Source organism: Medicago truncatula, chromosome 4 (genome assembly GCF_003473485.1).
Source record: "Medicago truncatula cultivar Jemalong A17 chromosome 4, MtrunA17r5.0-ANR, whole genome shotgun sequence".
Taxonomy (NCBI): Eukaryota; Viridiplantae; Streptophyta; class Magnoliopsida; order Fabales; family Fabaceae; genus Medicago; species Medicago truncatula.
The window spans coordinates 7,683,995-7,701,253 of record NC_053045.1 but is presented as its reverse complement, the minus strand read 5'-3'; the positions used below and the strand labels follow the sequence as shown (position 1 = coordinate 7,701,253).

General features: G+C 33.8%; 1 protein-coding gene across 3 annotated transcripts; it reads left to right on the top strand.

Annotated features, from left to right (window-relative positions):
• Positions 1–1,206: 1,206 nt before the first annotated feature.
• Positions 1,207–16,484, top strand: LOC25491581 (ribonuclease II, chloroplastic/mitochondrial). 3 transcript variants are annotated; one of them, XM_013599551.3, is made up of 14 exons: positions 1,207–1,552; positions 3,705–3,861; positions 3,996–4,109; positions 4,199–4,276; positions 4,352–4,483; positions 6,561–6,782; positions 7,241–7,423; positions 9,688–9,750; positions 9,852–9,958; positions 10,039–10,188; positions 11,888–12,047; positions 12,830–13,225; positions 14,100–14,324; positions 15,695–16,484. In XM_013599551.3, exons 1-14 carry the CDS (start codon positions 1,302–1,304, stop codon positions 15,818–15,820), a joined length of 2,364 nt encoding a protein of 787 aa, XP_013455005.1. In that variant the 5' UTR covers positions 1,207–1,301; the 3' UTR covers positions 15,821–16,484. The 3 variants fall into 3 exon arrangements, with proteins under 3 accessions (XP_013455005.1, XP_039689943.1, XP_024637928.1); XM_039834009.1 differs by lacking the exon at positions 6,561–6,782; XM_024782160.2 differs by lacking the exon at positions 1,207–1,552 and having other exon boundaries at positions 3,758–3,899.
• Positions 16,485–17,259: the final 775 nt, after the last annotated feature.

Genomic DNA, 17,259 nt, shown 5'->3' with positions numbered 1-17,259 from the left:
AATATGGTTTATAAGAAACTTTACATTTTTTATATTTTGATCACATGTATCATTTTTAAAAAATTGATAGTTTTATAATAATATGATAATGAAGAGTAATCAATGTTTATTTTCTTCAAATATTTTACATACATATAAGTTTTAGGATAATTTTTTTTGTTAATGTATCCTAACCGTATCGTATCCTAATTTTTTTTTAAAAATCGTGTATCTGCGTACCCATTTTGTATCGTACTCGCACTCGTATCTGTATTCAAGCTTCATAGGCGGAGATACTTCCTAAAGTGTAACACTTAGCATCAACTTACGGTCTAACCAATCCTAATTCCATTACGTAAAACATCAAACATAGGGTAAGATCTTCTCCATTAGGTAAAATAAATGGAGTTTGCAATTTGAGAAATAGACACAAAAAAATCCTCATACAAATTTTTTACTCGGCATTAGTTCGATAAAATATGTAGAAAAGTGTTATTCTACATAAAGTGGTATAAGTTTCATTTAAAATGAGAGCGATTTTTAGAGATCGAATTAGAAATTGAGTGTTCATAACATTTCTCAAATATTTACATTTACTAATGTTCATATCGTCTGTTAGTGATAGTTGAATGGGGACAAATTGAAAGAATAGATTTTTTGATATTCGAATCGTGGTGATAGGTAAACATTCATCTGGCTGACCGAATCTTCATATTTAACTCCAAAAGAGGGACATAAACACTCGAACGCTCAAGTTAGTATGTGTTTGAGATGATGGCTAGGTATTGAATGAATCATACATTGAAAGGTGATGAATTAAAACTTACTTAGTCAGATATTGTAGATAAAATAAAATTATATTAAGCTGGAATATATAACTAACTTGATTGAAATAAAAATTTAACCAAGGTAAAAAGTAAATATCCATGATTCAAATCATGACAAGGAGAACATACTAACACAACAACAAACGTATTAACATTTTTCATTAAAAAAATAAATTTATACTCTAAACATTAATAATTATTTAAAACATTTTCTTTGTACAATATTTATTTAAAATTAAAACATTATGCAAGCTCAAAGGAGGAAAATGATATATGCCAACACCATATTTTGACAAAAAAATATTATAATAGTATATACTTTTTTTTTTGAAAGATAGTATAATAGTATATACTATATATAGACGATTATTCATTAATTAATCCTATCATATCAATTTATCCGAGTCTTGTATTATCGATCTATCTATCGTAACGAAGGTTTATCCTACCTTCACTCACTCATATAGCTCCAATGAACCTCTGAAACCTTCTTCAATGGCCGTTCGAGCAGTTAACACCTACTCGCTCCTCCGCCCTTCTTCCCCATCTCTCTCCACCGTCCCCCGCTTCTTCTCCCCACACCACCCTCTCCCCTCCGCTCTCCGCTTCCATCCTCCCTCCTCCTCCCATGTCTGCCATACTCAAACTCGCTCCATCAAAAGCCTCTTCGAAACCGTTATGGAAGAACTTCAAGCCAAACGTAAACTCCGCAAGAAAATCGTTTCCGTTAACGCTTCTTCTTCAAAGTACGCTTCTCTTTCCATTTCCTTTGCAAAAAGATACTGATGCATGACAAGTGCTTGTGTATAACTTATAAGCTATTTCTTTAGCAAAAGCTTATTTGAATTGACTTATTTTAGCTTATTTACCAGCATAAGTTTTGTGAGACTGTGGACCCGTTTGGATTGAGCTTATTTTGAGCTTATGCAGAACAGCTTATGCAAATGAATAAGCTTTTATTTATTATTCACGAGCCTGTTAAGGTAGTTTATGAAAAAACAACTTATGAAGATAAAGTTTTCGTTAGTGAGAACTTATAAACTTATAAATTAATATAAAAACTGATTTATTTGCATAAGCTATTTTTCATAAGCTAAAAATAACCTCAATCCAAACGGGGCGTATGTGAAAATAGCTTGTGAAATTTTTTATAAGCTCTGTTTTTGTTCTCCAGTGAGCTGAATTGATTTTTAGTGATGAGATGAATGTAAAGTGATTTATATTTGGATGTATTTATGTAAAACTAGATTTAACAATAAATTTAAGGCTAAAATCAATTGTAGAAGCCAAAAGCTACAAATTCTAAGTGGATTTATCGAAACAGGGCTTAAGTAAAGCATTCTTCATATTCAATTCAAATTTGTTAGAAGCAACGCGTGGTTTAGGATTTGAGAGTTTTATATCTTTTGCTTAATTATAGTTCAGAGCTTGTAAATTTTAACTGTGCAATGCAGTTTCTAGAACATGCTTTGTGGAATTGTGGTTTGTTTGTGTTTTGCAAGTCTTAAGAACTTGACTGGACAATTCACATATAGGACGTTTGGATAAATAGTTTAATTAATGACTTTTTTGAGAGTCCTTACATTGGATAATGATTATGGACATGGTCTGATAAAGAACTTAATTGAGTGCTTATAGTATAAGCACTTATCATATAACTGTTTATGCATAAGCTATATCTATAACAAGATAAGGTAAAGTAATTTTGTTTTCATATAAGTTGTATTCAGAAGCTATTATCTACAAACTTGTGAAAATAAGCTGAAAATAGTTTGTGGACATGTCATAAGCTGTTATCTTAAGTACTCATAAATAGTCTAACATGTGTTTACGCTTGTGGATATGCTCAAATAAGGCAATCTGAACAGGCTCTTTAAGTGGGTAGCTTTCTTTTAAAGAGAGAATGAGGTTATGTTTTTTATAAGTCATGTAAAAGTACACACTGCACGTATAAGCTATAAGGCACTCACTATCACAAAGGCACTGGCCCTGTAGACACCATTGATAATCTGAAGAAGAAAAAAAATAGTATCGATTGAATGTAACTACATGTGTCAGTGTTGTTTTGGTGTTGGACACTGGACGCACTTTCAATCTGTAGTGTTGGTGGTGCATAATCTATGCGGAATTTTGCAGAACTTAAATAAAGTGAGAACATATTTACAACCCCTGCCCCTAAATATTTGGCCCTTTTGAGAATTTCACAAGAATTAAGAAAACTAATTGTTGTATTAATTTTGTTGACAATTTCTATTGTTTTACAAGTTTACCCTTTAGGAGAGATAATAAGTTAATATTTTCATAGAGTATTTATCACATATTGTAGAAAAATATGTAATATAAATAGGGGTATATTGGTAAAGAAATAATTAATGTACTTGAAATTTGAAAGGGGTCTTATAAAAAGGGATAGAGAAAAACTCAAAAGGGTATTATATTTAGAGACGGAGGTAGTATAGTTATATTTATTAGTTGTTCAAAACAACGAGCTCATGTCATAGATTTAACTGCAGCAAAGGTTTTGAAGGCATTCGTTACAGCATTGTGACTGTAATTGGGGATGTACTTGTCTGCAATTTTGCACTATACACAAATACACGAATACTATTTTCTATGTGATCTTAAAGCTAGAATACATAAATACAGAACCACTGTCAAAATCTGGAGGAAAAAGTCATGATATAAATTTTTTTTGAAATGTGCTTTTTTTATTTTATTTTATCCTCCTCCTTTTGGTTTTGCTGTTTTAACAACCATATAAACTATTTTCTGCAATAATGTTTTGGATACCCGCTATGAAAAGAAAGACAAGTAAATTTTTCATACAAGCCTAGATTTGATGTTACGGCTTTCCCATTGCTTTGGTTACTATCTTAATTTTATTTGCTGGTTTGACAGCACGGAACTATTGAATGAAGAGCATGTTGAAGATAGACTTGTGAAGCGTTCCTTGCAAAAAGGTTTGCTTTTGGAATTCAAGAAAGATTCTGATAAAATATTGCTAGCAGTAGCTCAGAGACCTGATGGCAAGAAGAACTGGATGGTTTCAGATCAGGTTTTTGTTGAAACAGCATAATGCGGCATGTTTAATAGGTTGCTAGGTGTTTGGGACCTATTGCACTGTTATTAAATGCTAAAAGCTTTTAGATTTTATGTAGTCTGACTGTGCCTTGATTTTTTGTGCTGAAGAATGGTGTCACTAGTTCCATCAAGCCACAACAAGTGACATATATTGTTCCCGGCATATCCAATTTTGACCAAGCAGATATCACACATTTTGTTCAGAAAGCTCAGTACAACATGGTAAATTTCACAATTCTAATGTAATAGAGATCACAAATTATACCTTTCTCTTTTATTACTGTAACTAAGTACTGGATGATATGATGCAGGACCCATCACTACTTGAATTTGCTTGGTTTGAGCTACATGAAAAGAATAAGTCCGTGACAGTTGAAGAGATGGCTGAGGTAGTACCAATATGATCTCTGGACTGTATGTCAAAGTATGTTTCTATATCCTTACTTGAAATGCCTGTTCTGCAGATAATTTTTGGTCGTGTTGAGCCTCTTGAGAGTTATTCTGCTCATCTCTTGCTATCAAAAGACGAAATATACTTCACTATACTTGAATCTAAAGGATTGCGTTGCGTTTATGGACCTCGACCAAGTGAGCAGGTAGATGTATTACTCTCAGATGTAGAGTACCTTGAAAAAATCAATGTTTTCATGACACATCGTAAGATAACTTGTATATGCTCTCTGAGGATATTTGCAATCATAACAAAAAAAATATACATATATTTTTCTCTTATCCATATAAAAAATGTATTTTTTTCTTTGTAAATAAATATTACACTTGTATTTTTTCCCTAACCAACGTCAAATAGATACAAAATAACAATAGTCCTATTTAAGATAAGTCTTAGATTCTGTTTGATTGCTCACTATTTACCGTGTACTACTAACTGTTTTATTTTCATCTCCCCATTCTAACAATTCAAAAAGCAAGCTCAGAAGTCCAATTAACCACGAGACAGCTATAGCAGTTAAGAAATCGGTCACCACCATCATCAAATGGGTCTTTTACATCTCCCCTACTATCTCATAACCATGTTTCTCTTAGTTTTATATCGTCAAAATGAATAAAAGAGTTTGTACATTAATTTCACTCACAACCTGAAGAACAAAGTTGCCAAAAAAAATTTAAGACAAGTTTTTGGAGTTTTTCCCGTAGTACTGGAGAAATGTCCCAAGCATATATGTCAATATTTTGTTTTAATCCATAACAGTAGATAAAGGAGATTGTGGATACCCCTTTTTAGGTTGGTTTTTTTATTCCAAATTTACCCTTTATTTGAACTATTTTATTTAGTATTTTCTCCTTTTTATAATATTATTTCAATTATTAATTAATGAAATTTAGATCTCGTGAAAATAAGAACAATGGCACTATGATAGGAATTTAAATTATTAGTAAAATAAATAGTTAAATCCCATTAAAATATGAACAACACCACTACTATACGAAGAATATTGAACATGGACCGTCATAATATTCCTAAAAGCTTAGAAGCCCTCGGGAAGGACTTAAACGCCCTTCGTAAGGACCTAAAGGCCATCCAGAAGGGTTTAAGGGTTTAGGCGTGCCCTCCTAAAGGAAGCCTCCCTCCTGAACCTCCAGAAGCTTCTAGAAACTGCCCAAAATACTAAAATATCCCTGTTGCTTGGAAGCTAAGCAACAGTAACCCAAGCCCAAAGCAGGCTATAAATACCACTCTAGAGATCATTCTCAGATATCCAATAGTCAGTCTAAAACCCTAATATACGATTCTTAACCCTAGAATCCCTTATTGTGCTTTTTGCAAGTACAGAACACTATTAAAATAGCTTATTTTTTAATCTTATTTGTGAAATTTTTTTGATTATAGTATCTGTCAAAACTGATATGTTTTTCTATATACAATTAAGCACAGTAGAAAAGCGGACAGATTGGCGCATAAGTGCTCGTCTGAACGCTAGTAGTTATAAAAAGTTCGAAGATATTGTGTGGATATGTATTGAGGAGTATCATACACATATCAGTATGGATACACCTTACCAGTATGACACATTGACACCTTAATTTAGCAATTTTAGAGTATCTGGCCTTCGTTGATAGCATTGCATTATTTTTGTTATTTTAACCTGTTTTGAATTTTTTGTAAATTGGGATGCCAAATCTGTTATTTGAAGCCAATGCTTATGACAAGTTGTTCCTCAAGTTGTGAGGTGCCACTCTTTTTGTAATAAAACATTGTTATTGTGGGATTTTGTCATATGAGTCATAGGCTTCTTTCGCAAGCAGCTAATTTGGGTTTAAAATAGACTTTGGCTTCTATTTGTTGCAAAGTATGTGGTCTTTTAAGGTGGGTTTCCTATAAATATGTTGAAGTGGGCAGCCTAGCTACATTGGTGTTTTGTTAAGGAGGATTTTTTATGCTCCAAAGTTTATTTACAATTCTTTGTTATTGTATTAGAAGTTAGATAGAAATAGAGAAAATTGCTTTCAATAGTTAACGAGGCGCATTGAAAGGTATATTCATTGCTAGTGCTTTGCTCGTTATTTAAAGTTCCTATCCATGAATCTTTGAATTACATAAGTGATAAGTGTGGTATTTTCATGTATGAGGTTGTTGTTTGTTTTGTCTTGCATTGATTTTAAGAAGTCTAAGCAGAAATGTATTTCCCTTTTGTTTTATTTTTAAAAAGGAAGGTTGAGGAGCTTATTCGTAGAAAGGTTGCAAAGGAAGCTGCTGAGAAAGAATTTCAGAACTTCATTAAACTGTTAGGCTCTGCAAAATCAATGCCTTCACATGATAAACCTTCCAAATCTTCATGGCAGGATGATGAGAAAATTTGGAGCAGAATTGAGTCACTTGAAGCATATGCTATTGATGCTTGTATAAGTGATAAACAAAGGGAAACAGCCGGGATAGTAATATTTTGTCTCATAGTTTGTTTTGATTTTTTGTTCTATTTGGCAATTGACATGTCTCTTTGTGTGTGTAAATTCTAAGAAGCAATAGCAACAAAGTCACTGGGTCTTATTCCATTAGGGGAGAATCCACAAATTAAATTATGTAACTTATTTTAATTGGACTAGTAGTTCTCTTCTTACAAAAAACACTGCTTTCTAAAATGAGAGAGGCTGATATTTATGGATTCAGTTGTCTTTTTGCTCGGAAGTTTAGTAGAAATATCATGGAGTATGAGGGTCGAATCCCTAAGAGTATGAGGGTCTTACGTTGTTGATTGACCCCTGTAGTTGATATCATATAGTTAAAGTTTGGTTGTTGTTGTCATTATCCATCTCTAGATAGTAGGCCGTTATATATGTCGCCAAAGATTACTTTCTTGTTCTTATAATAAGTATACCCTCCATGCTTCTTGCAGATACTAAAGGAAATGGGTCTGGCAAAAACATCATCTTCAGCTGTAAATCTCTTGATAGATATTGGGTATTTTCCTGTACATGTCAATCTTGATTTGTTGAAATTGAGAATTCCCACTGATCACTTGGAAAAGATCACATCAGCTGCCCAAAGTCTTCTATCAGACTCATCTGATCCAGACGAGGTGATTTTTATTTGCTTGATTGTCTCACAATATTGCTCAAAATCTTCTAATAGTTCCTATGTCTGGATTCTTTATCACTTAGAATTATTTAATACGCTTGGACTCCTATGTATGCATTCCTGTCTGCATGATATTTTGATACACTTGGATTTTAAATTATTTAATTTGTTGACAGTTTTAATACACCTGTGCACTTTCATCCTTGAAAACCTAATATCACTTAGAATATTAGCAGTTGATGCATGCTAACTGAGTATTTTATCCTTGACAAGGTTATGATGTCATATATTGCTAAGATAAAGGGTAACAAGAAAATTTGTTTGATGAATAACTTTTACAAATACTATTGTTAACAATCAACTGCTCACTGTTGATTGTCAATATGCTTTTAAACTTTATAAGTTGCATGGTATCTATATTTTAACCTGTTAAATATGACTTATGACAAGGAAATAAGAGATATATTCAAGCAGGGATGATGGAATAAATGAGTGTTTTGGGTGTCATTTACAATACAAAGGTAGCACTAAGCTTAGGAGATAATTTTACTGTATGACTATATCGCCTAGGATGTGATGTTAATCCCGGTTGAATACAAAGCAGCAAAGAGTTAAAACTAAACTAGGCTCAATGTTGTATATATGGGAATGTTACAATGTATGAGGGGGCACAAGACAAAATAGGAAAAAGTTGGCGTAGCACCCTATTATGGATAAGATGGTAGAATCCTCCCTTAGGAAGTTTGATCGTGTTTCGAGAAGACCTATTGATGGCCTATCAATGATAGTAGATCAGATGGAGTGTAGTCCAATAGTTAAAAGTTGATCTAAAACTATAAAAGTTATAGGGCAGACCATTAAAAGAAATTCTTATTTAAATGGTTTGTCACTAGACGTTGTTTGTAATTGGAGACTATGTTGTTTGATCCATATCTCCAACTCCATATTTGTTGTTTATTCGTTACTGTTCAAAGTTGGAAGAGGATATTGCAGGAAATTTAAAGTTGAATGTTAAAAACTGGTAGGTGTGGTCAATCAAGGGCATGTTTTTACCAAGCATGAAAATTTTGAAATATCCAGATATCTTATCTTACATCCTAATATCCTACTGAGCGATAAGGTGGTCTGGGAGGAGAAACATGTGGGTTGTTGAGATCTCTGTTGTCAAAGCGGAAATGCGGCGCGGCGCGGCCACCCAAAAAATTGACGCGGCGCGGGGTGCGGGCGCGTAGCGGGCGCTATTTTGGTGACGCGGACACTAATATATTTAATATTAAAATACTATACTGTTAAAAAAATTACTAAATACCTTAAACATTACTCAAAATTCATGAAGTATTCCTAATTTGAAATAAAAGTCACAAGTCTTAAGCAAAAACATAAAACATATTTGCAAAAAGTACTAATAAAATTCAAGGAAACCGACACTTTAAGCCTCTAAAGCTTAAAGTAACAAAACTGCAAAACATTAACAATTAACAAGTTCATCCTCCCAATTAACAAATTGACAAATTAACAATTAACAACTAACAAATTGACAAATTCTGAAATCAAGAGATGAAGAGAGGAGAACAAAGATGGATTCTGAGATGATGAGACGAGGAGATGGATTTTTTTTGTTGGTACGATGAAGAAGTTGAGTTTGTGGCTGTGTATTTGGTTCTGGGGGAGAAGAGTAATAGTTAGGGTTTTGAAAATTACAAAAATGACCCTTAAAACGGTTTTAAATGAAGGGAAATCTAGTATTTTACACAGGGTTGTCAAAAGCACCCGCTTTGACCCGCATCGCGCCCGCTTTTGCCCGCAATTGCGCCCGCTTCATCCGCTTTCTCCAAACGCTCCGCGTTGGAGCACTGTGTCGCGCTTTGTTGTTTTTGGCCGCTCCGCGCCGCGATCGCGCCGAGTTCGGCCGCTATTGACAACAGAGGTTGAGATAAGGAGTAGTGCGTTCAACTCCCTCTCCCACTAAAATTCCAACAATTAATTTCCAACATTTGTCATTTGAAAACATTCTGATATCCTACCACTTTATAATGTATATGTACCAAACTTCTCGTAGAAAGCTGGATTAATCAGATTCTTTGACTAAATACATGGACCGTATGACTTTTGATTGTTTTGATTTGTTATATACATGTACTGAAATTTTACATACATTTTGATATTCTCATTTTCTTCTGTAATTGCTTTGAATCCTCCGATTGTTACCTGGAAATATCTTATATTTATGTAGTTTGATAATTATTTTGTTTTTCACATGTTTAGATTAACAGGAAGAACCTTACTAACCTGAAGGTCTATGCCATTGATGTTGATGAAGCTGATGAGGTGATCAATCAATCATTTTCTATTAGTTGTAATGAGTTTCTTGTGAGTGTTGCTCCATTGATTTTAAGGACCCTAACATTTTATTAACAAATAATATGTAGCTTGATGATGCTCTGAGTGCAACAAAGTTACAAGATGGTCGGATTAACATTTGGATACATGTTGCAGACGCAACTAGATATGTTCAACCTGGAAGTATTGTGGATAGGTATGTGGTTGATGTTCAAAGAGAGATTTTATTATATGTGTGATGTCATCTTCTTCCTTAATGTTCTTAATGGCACACAGGGAGGCTATGAGAAGGGGAACTTCTGTTTTCTTGCCCACTGCTACATATTCTATGTTTCCAGAAAATCTTGCCATGGGAGCTATGAGTTTGAGACAAGGGGAGGTTTGTAATGCTGTTACTGTATCAGTTGTGCTGCATGACGATGGCAGGTAAACTTAGATTTGTTGAGTGCATGTTCTGCTAAAATTCATCCATTAGCACATTAGAAATATAACATCAAAATCCACTCAACTGTGCTATGTTGCATTAAATTTATTTTAACTTGAAAACTCACAAGAAAACTACTAAGTCCCACATTGGATAGATAAGACTCTTGATAAGAGTTTATAAAGAGGATGCATGATGGGATAAAACCGCAAGTGCACAGTTCTATCGAATTAGTAAAAAGAGAGTATCGTTCTGACAGGGAGTTGTTTAATTCAATTAACTTTACTTGATGATTAGAGAGAGTTCAATTGCAAAGTTGGGGTTTTTAACGGTTGAGAATAATAATAAAAGAGAGCCTTGGGATCATTGGTCCGTCATGGTGACAAACCCTTTACAAACCAAACTATTAAACCTAGAACCTTATACCTAACTTCTAAAGACAAACTTCTCTTATGTTCCTCTAGCAATCAAGCCTATTTTGCTGACTTGATTACTATTAGATTTTGGTTCCTTTAGCAACCAAGCCTATTTCGCTGACTTGATTACTATTAGAATCCTTGAAGTTCGAAACCTATATGTCTCAAGGATTGCAAAGACTATTTCGCTGTCTTTACGAACCTTGTCTAAATTCACTTGTTCGAATATCAAAACTCCACTTTCGTTTTATGAATTGATATTTGAGATGATGGATTAACAATTATCAAACCCTCCACTTTCGCTTCTACAGTTTGATAATGGTTAATTCATGTTCAAACGGTGAATTTAGATTAGAAATTAGGGTTACATAAAATTAGGGTTTAAAGCTTGGTTTGATTAGGATTACGTCATTAGACTTATCCAACAATCCCAAGACAAGAAGAGTCTACTCACTCATGTTCATCGTAGACATGGACAAGAAGAAGAAAAGCATAAAGTAAAATAACAAGAAAGTAAAGGAAAAGAAAATAACTTTTATTAAGAAAGACAATTGTCACTTATTGAATTCCAAGAATAAAAGATGAATGTTATTGATAGCTAGCTACTCTATTTATAGTCTTATATCGACTTAAAACCTAAGCAACTATTCAATAGAATGTTCTACAAGAAACCACGGGCTTTTTGGTCAAAACAGGTAGCTTGTTTCCGAAGCAAAAGCAGCAAAAGAGAACCCTGAAGCTTGGCATGGCCGTGCCAGTGGGAGCACGGGCCGTGCCACCTCTCTGACTTGGGGAGTGACATATTTTTGTCCCATATTTCGTATTTTCATCCCGAATCAGCTCCTAATCCTCTTTCTTTTGCTCCTAGACTCAATCTATCAAACATTCGTTCCTGAAATATAATAATATGCAATTGAAGTAAAATAGTTCTAAAAGGAAACAATATTTAAATAAAATAAACTTAAATCTAAATAAAACGAAATCAAATATTATACTAAAATAGCTAATTAATGACTCATCAATGCACTCCTCACCTTATGATCCAGTTTTGTTAGGATGAGTTAGACCCCAATTTCAACAAATCGTAATAATAGCTATTCTAGAATTAAGGGAAATCTGAAAACAATAAAGTAAATCCTATTATAAAAGGGAATACCTTTCCTGTTTCATCCATAAAAAACCACAGGAAATATTGAAACATTGAAAGTCTCAACAATAATAACATCTATGATTATATTTTTATAGGTGGCCTTTCTATTAATAATATTCTCTGTGCATTTAACAGCATTGCAGAATGTTCAGTGTTCAACTCAGTGATTAAACCAACTTACATGTTAACATATGAGAGCGCATCAGAGCTACTCAATTTGAACCTTGAAGAGGAGGTTGAACTTAGAATTTTGTCTGAGGCTGCAAATCTTCGGTTAAATTGGCGCCGCCAGCAGGTAGGTTTCTTCTTTTGATTTGTGATTATAATATTTTAGGTTTTTAATGTTCTTATGGTTTTTCTGTATCCCTTTTGGTAAAAGAGGTGATTCTTATGTCAGATCATATAATATGGAACAATGATAAACTATAAACTATTTAATTAATCACATTTGAGAAGATCTTCCAGTTGACATCATTCACTGATTCATAATTCATAGCTTTACAGGTTTCATAACTGTCTAAATAAAGCATGACGTGAAACCTGTTACTTAAATCATCCAACAAGAATATTATGTAATTTGTCTGGGATTCGAGGAGCTTTGGTCTATCCCTTGGATCTTAAAATTTTATTATTCTCGGATAAGTGATGAAAAATTGTATTTGTATTTTATATTTTTGTATGCTGTTAATAAACAAAGCAATGACACTATTGTAAACTGGCAGCATGCTTTAATGGACACAGTTTTTACCTATTTGTTTGTATTCCTTCAAATCACTTTATAGCTTTATAGCTAGTTCAAAGTATCAAAAGTATATTGTCTGAGAGGCCGCTAGTTTTTTGGATTTAGAAACTTGTACCCAATACGTGGAGTCAAATATGGCACGAATTTATGGAGCTTTCTATTCTATAATAGTTTTAGCTGAATGCTTGGGTATAAATATGACTTAGTAATTGAAATCCACGCTTGTTGATCCGTAATGACATTCTGATTTAAAAAGCCTTTAGTTAGCTGAAGCTATTTATTTATTTTTATTAGTCTCTGACATTTTAGGATTTGCTTTCTCTTCCTTTGTTAAGGGTGCAGTCGAGACAGCAACATTAGAAGCTCGCATCAAAGTGTCTAATCCAGAGGATCCAGAGCCATCAATAAACCTTTATGTAGAAAATCAGGCAGACCCTGCAATGCGATTAGTCTCTGAGATGATGATCCTCTGTGGCGAAGCTATAGCTACATTTGGATCTCGGAATAACATTCCTTTACCCTACAGGGGACAACCTCAATCAGATATAAATCTTTCTGAATTTTCCCATCTTCCAGAAGGGCCTGTTAGGAGCTTTGCCCTAGTCAAGATAATGCGTGCAGCTGAAATTGATTTCAGGAAGCCAGCACGCCACGGGGTTTTGGGAATTCCTGGTTATGTTCAATTTACCTCTCCCATCCGTAGATATTTGGACCTTCTTGCTCATTATCAGGTATGTTTCTTTTGATTTTATAATTGCAAAGTAGAATATATTACATGACTTGATGCTTCTAGATGCATGCTATGAAATTGTTTGCGAAATCAGCAAGAGTCAGGATACTGAAGGAAACTAGATTGAAAAACATGAAACTTTTAGTTCCCTTCACAAGGGACAGTTTGGGATACCTGAACTATCTATATGTTTTTGGAGAAATACTTACAAAAGTTAGTATCTATATTTATATAATTTTACAAATTCCTCCTAAGGATCTAATTAGATAATGACTTTATATTATATACAACTACTTGTGGTTATTAAAAGGATGGTAAATATTGTTGGTGAAAAAGTATATCCAATGGTCCCTATTTACATGCATATGTATTTCAATTAATATTTAAGACTTTACTGGGTGCTTTTTGTTTATAGCTGTTTCGATACTGTTTACATTTCTGATTCTGATATTCAGAGATTGCAAAGCTTTGTTGCATTTCTTTTAATTTTTTTTATCTTCCTACTCTCGTTTTTATTGATTTATCTTGTCTCCATGCTATATTTTGATTATTTGCTCTCCACCAATGTAAGTCCATATTTGATTTCCTTCATTCTACATATTCATCATATAGCCTGAAAATATATACCCCATATCATATTGACAGTTATGTTCGTGTAGAAGTGTTATTTGGGTTTATATTCATGCAGTGATTATAACCTAGAAGACATGATTTTATAGCTCCAAATATATTTTATTTTATTTTTAATATATTGGTCCTCATACTCATACCAATACATATTTTGCTATGTGATTAACTTCATCTAAGGTATTTTCTTCTAAGATGTTTTTCTGTCTGTTTTGGATGTGTCTGGAATGATTTTGTTTTTCCTGCAGATAAAGGCATTTCTTAGAGGCGAGCCTCCACCCTTTACATCTGGTAATCTCGAAGGTCTAGCATCAGGTGTAAATGAGAAAGTTAGAGCAGTGAGGAAGCTCTCCAACAGTAGTCTCCGTTACTGGATACTAGAATATTTACGAAAACAACCAAAAGAGAGAAGATACCGTGCTTTAGTCCTTAAATTTTTGAAAGATCGCATTGCAGCTCTGTTGTTGGTTGAGGTAAGCAGATAATTGTTCCCTATTATATAATATTTTTCATAGGCCGTGCCATTCGATAATTGTCCTACTGAGAAATGTAGCAGCATATAAAACATCTAGACAGGATAGTGATATACACTGGTTCAGAATCTTGACAGAAAAGATGATTTAGTGAGATCACTACTCAATAGTTGCACTTGTACCAGTGGGGTACAGGACCGGTGAATAAGAAAAAGAGAATACAAACAAATACAGAAACCCCCATCCGTGTATTCCAGAGATCCTGAACATTCTTTCCTTAGCCTCCTTTCCAATAATACTCAAGATTGCCTCCTTTTAAGTTATGCTTACAAAACCGACTTGTAAGGTGAGGAGTGCCTCCTTTTTATATACTCCGATCAAGCTTCCTATCTAACCGATGTGGGACTAAATCCACCCCCTCAAAGACAAGCCAACATAAGGCCACTAGGGGCAGATCGCATCGCAATTTTAAGGTGGAATTACCAACCCCCCTCTCACATTCGGGGCGGGATTTCCAACACACCTGAGGTGGAATTACCAACCCACCCCCTCACGTTCGGGGCGGGATTTCCAACACTAATCTTCCACTCTCATTATTTGTAACCTATCATCTTCCATTTTGACTAATTCCTTAACTAATTAATTACTCCATTTGACTAAACTAATTCCTTAACTAATTAATTACTCCATTTGACTAATAGAGTTATATAACATGTATCTGCTAAATATTAGTTTTGTCGATGGCATATTGGTCAGTGAACCAGTCATACAAGTAGCTGTATTGAGTTGAATACTGTTTTCAAATACCAATTGACAAAAAAAGTTATAGTTGAATATGATCGAAATTCAATTGTGATAGAAGATGAGGTTGGTTTTTGAATAAGACTGGGAGAACTGATGGAAAATAAGCTTTATAACAGCATAACAGTGATAAAAATTACAGTTACAGAACAATTGTAATTGATGACTACATAATAACATAATATTTGGTTATGGTTTGATCCCTATCTTATTCCAGACATTATGTATATAATTGTCCCATGCCAGTGATTTCCACTTAATTGATGGTCAGATTCTCAGTTATAGCTAAACCTTAATAACTCGATGATTTAGTCCTATATCTCAATTTAGCTTTCCCTAATTCCTTAGCTGAACTCAATCCAGCCCTGTAGTATTTGCAGGAATCACAAGATCACACAATTTACATTTGTTATTACTAGGCATGTTTTTATTTGTGCTTTTTACTTGACATCTTAAGGCATATTACATGAGGATGTTCGGATAACCTCGGGTATTACTCATACGTGTTTTGACACCATGCAATTGTGTTATTCTATTGTTTTGAATCCTAAGATGATTCTCGTTTGCAGGTTGGATTTCAAGCTACTGCTTGGGTCTCAGTTGGATCACAGATAGGGGATGAAGTAGTGGTTAAGGTTGAACAGTCACATCCACGTGATGATATTATTTATGTGAAGGAGGTTGCAAGAGGTTGACTTGAGATATGTTCTTGAAAAGACCTTTACAATTTCAACAAGTCGTTCAAAAGGCTAAGCTCCTAAAAGTTCTGTACTTAATATCAACTAACACATGAACCACACTCTTTCATTTGAGAGGATAGCCTTGTTAACTCCCACTCAGCTTGGCTAGTTTGGTACAACCTCGTCTTTTGCATGGAAGTGCGATCACGCTTCACTGGCCAAAATTCATCATTTAAAGCTGTTCAAATCTTTAAGAGCATCTCTTGCACAGAAGTTCATGAATGTTTCGGCCTTCAATCATGCTGCAACTGTACATCATTTTCTCTAAGCATGCAGTGGCAAAAAGTTAGCAGGTTTTCGCGCCCGCTGATAGTTTGCCCATTATTAATTTTTTAAGATGTCTCTAATAGAGGTTGTTGTAGTAATGCATCGCCAAACTGAGATTTTTCTCATATTTTACTGAATTCATGGCCGAGGGCATTTTGTTTTTGGAACGGTAAATGATAGTTGTTTTTGTTAGATTCATTAGATCTTAGAGAGTGGGTTTCAAATCTTATCCTCTCATAATTCCCAATTTTTATCTCAAGAATGTATATTGTAATGTGAGTTTCTATTCATCCCCGAATATTAACGTTCATGAATGTTAAAGAAGGAAAATACTTTGCTTTGATTTGTCTCAGTCATAGTGGATATGGAGATTGGAGACATTTTCATTAAATGGTTATAACGATGATTCTATAGCAACCAAGGACAAAAATACAAGAACGAAGATTTGCTTGCGATTCTTAAAGTAGTTACTATATTGGAGACTTAGATAGATGAATTCAACAACTGATTGTATTAGCACTGACTATGTTAGGAATAGACTTGGTCTCCCTAACTATAGGTTCATTTTTTGATGAAAAGGTGTTGACCTAGTTCCCCTTTTCTTTTTGTATCTTCTTTCTCTTTTTGGTTAATGAATCTCAGTAATGCTCTCTGCATTACTTTTGTCAGATTATATGCTCATCAGAGGAGGCAGAGACCTCTCAAATGCTTTTATCTATTTTTTTCTTCTTCTTCATACACTGTAATCATCCAAAGCTCTCCCTCTCCCTACTCCCAAACAGACCCCCTTAGCAACACTGAAAAATTGACTATTAAAGTCACTTAATTAATATTTTTTTTCCTTTTTTTAATAAAATTATTTTCCTTTCATAAAAATATTAATATTAATATTTTGTATAACCAATTTTTTGACCAAAATTATATAAAGACATTAAAACTTTATAAATGATGAATTCCGTTTAAAATTATTTCTTTGACTCAAAATCCATTTATGATTGTAGATAAAGAAAGCTGACCATTGACTAAAAAAAAGTTTCACATAATTAAAATTATTTCTTTGGCTCAAAATCCTTTTATGATTAGTAAATAAAGAAGATATACTTATATGGTTTGGGCTAGGAGTTTTT

Coding starts and splice junctions, on each gene's coding strand:
- LOC25491581 (XM_013599551.3), top strand. CDS start 1,302: ATGGCCGTTCGAGCAGTTAACACCTACTCGCTCCTCCGCCCTTCTTCC. Junction 1,553..3,704: donor GTTAACGCTTCTTCTTCAAA/GTACGCTTCTCT, acceptor CTGGTTTGACAG/CACGGAACTATTGAATGAAG. Junction 6,783..7,240: donor AAAGGGAAACAGCCGGGATA/GTAATATTTTGT, acceptor TGCTTCTTGCAG/ATACTAAAGGAAATGGGTCT.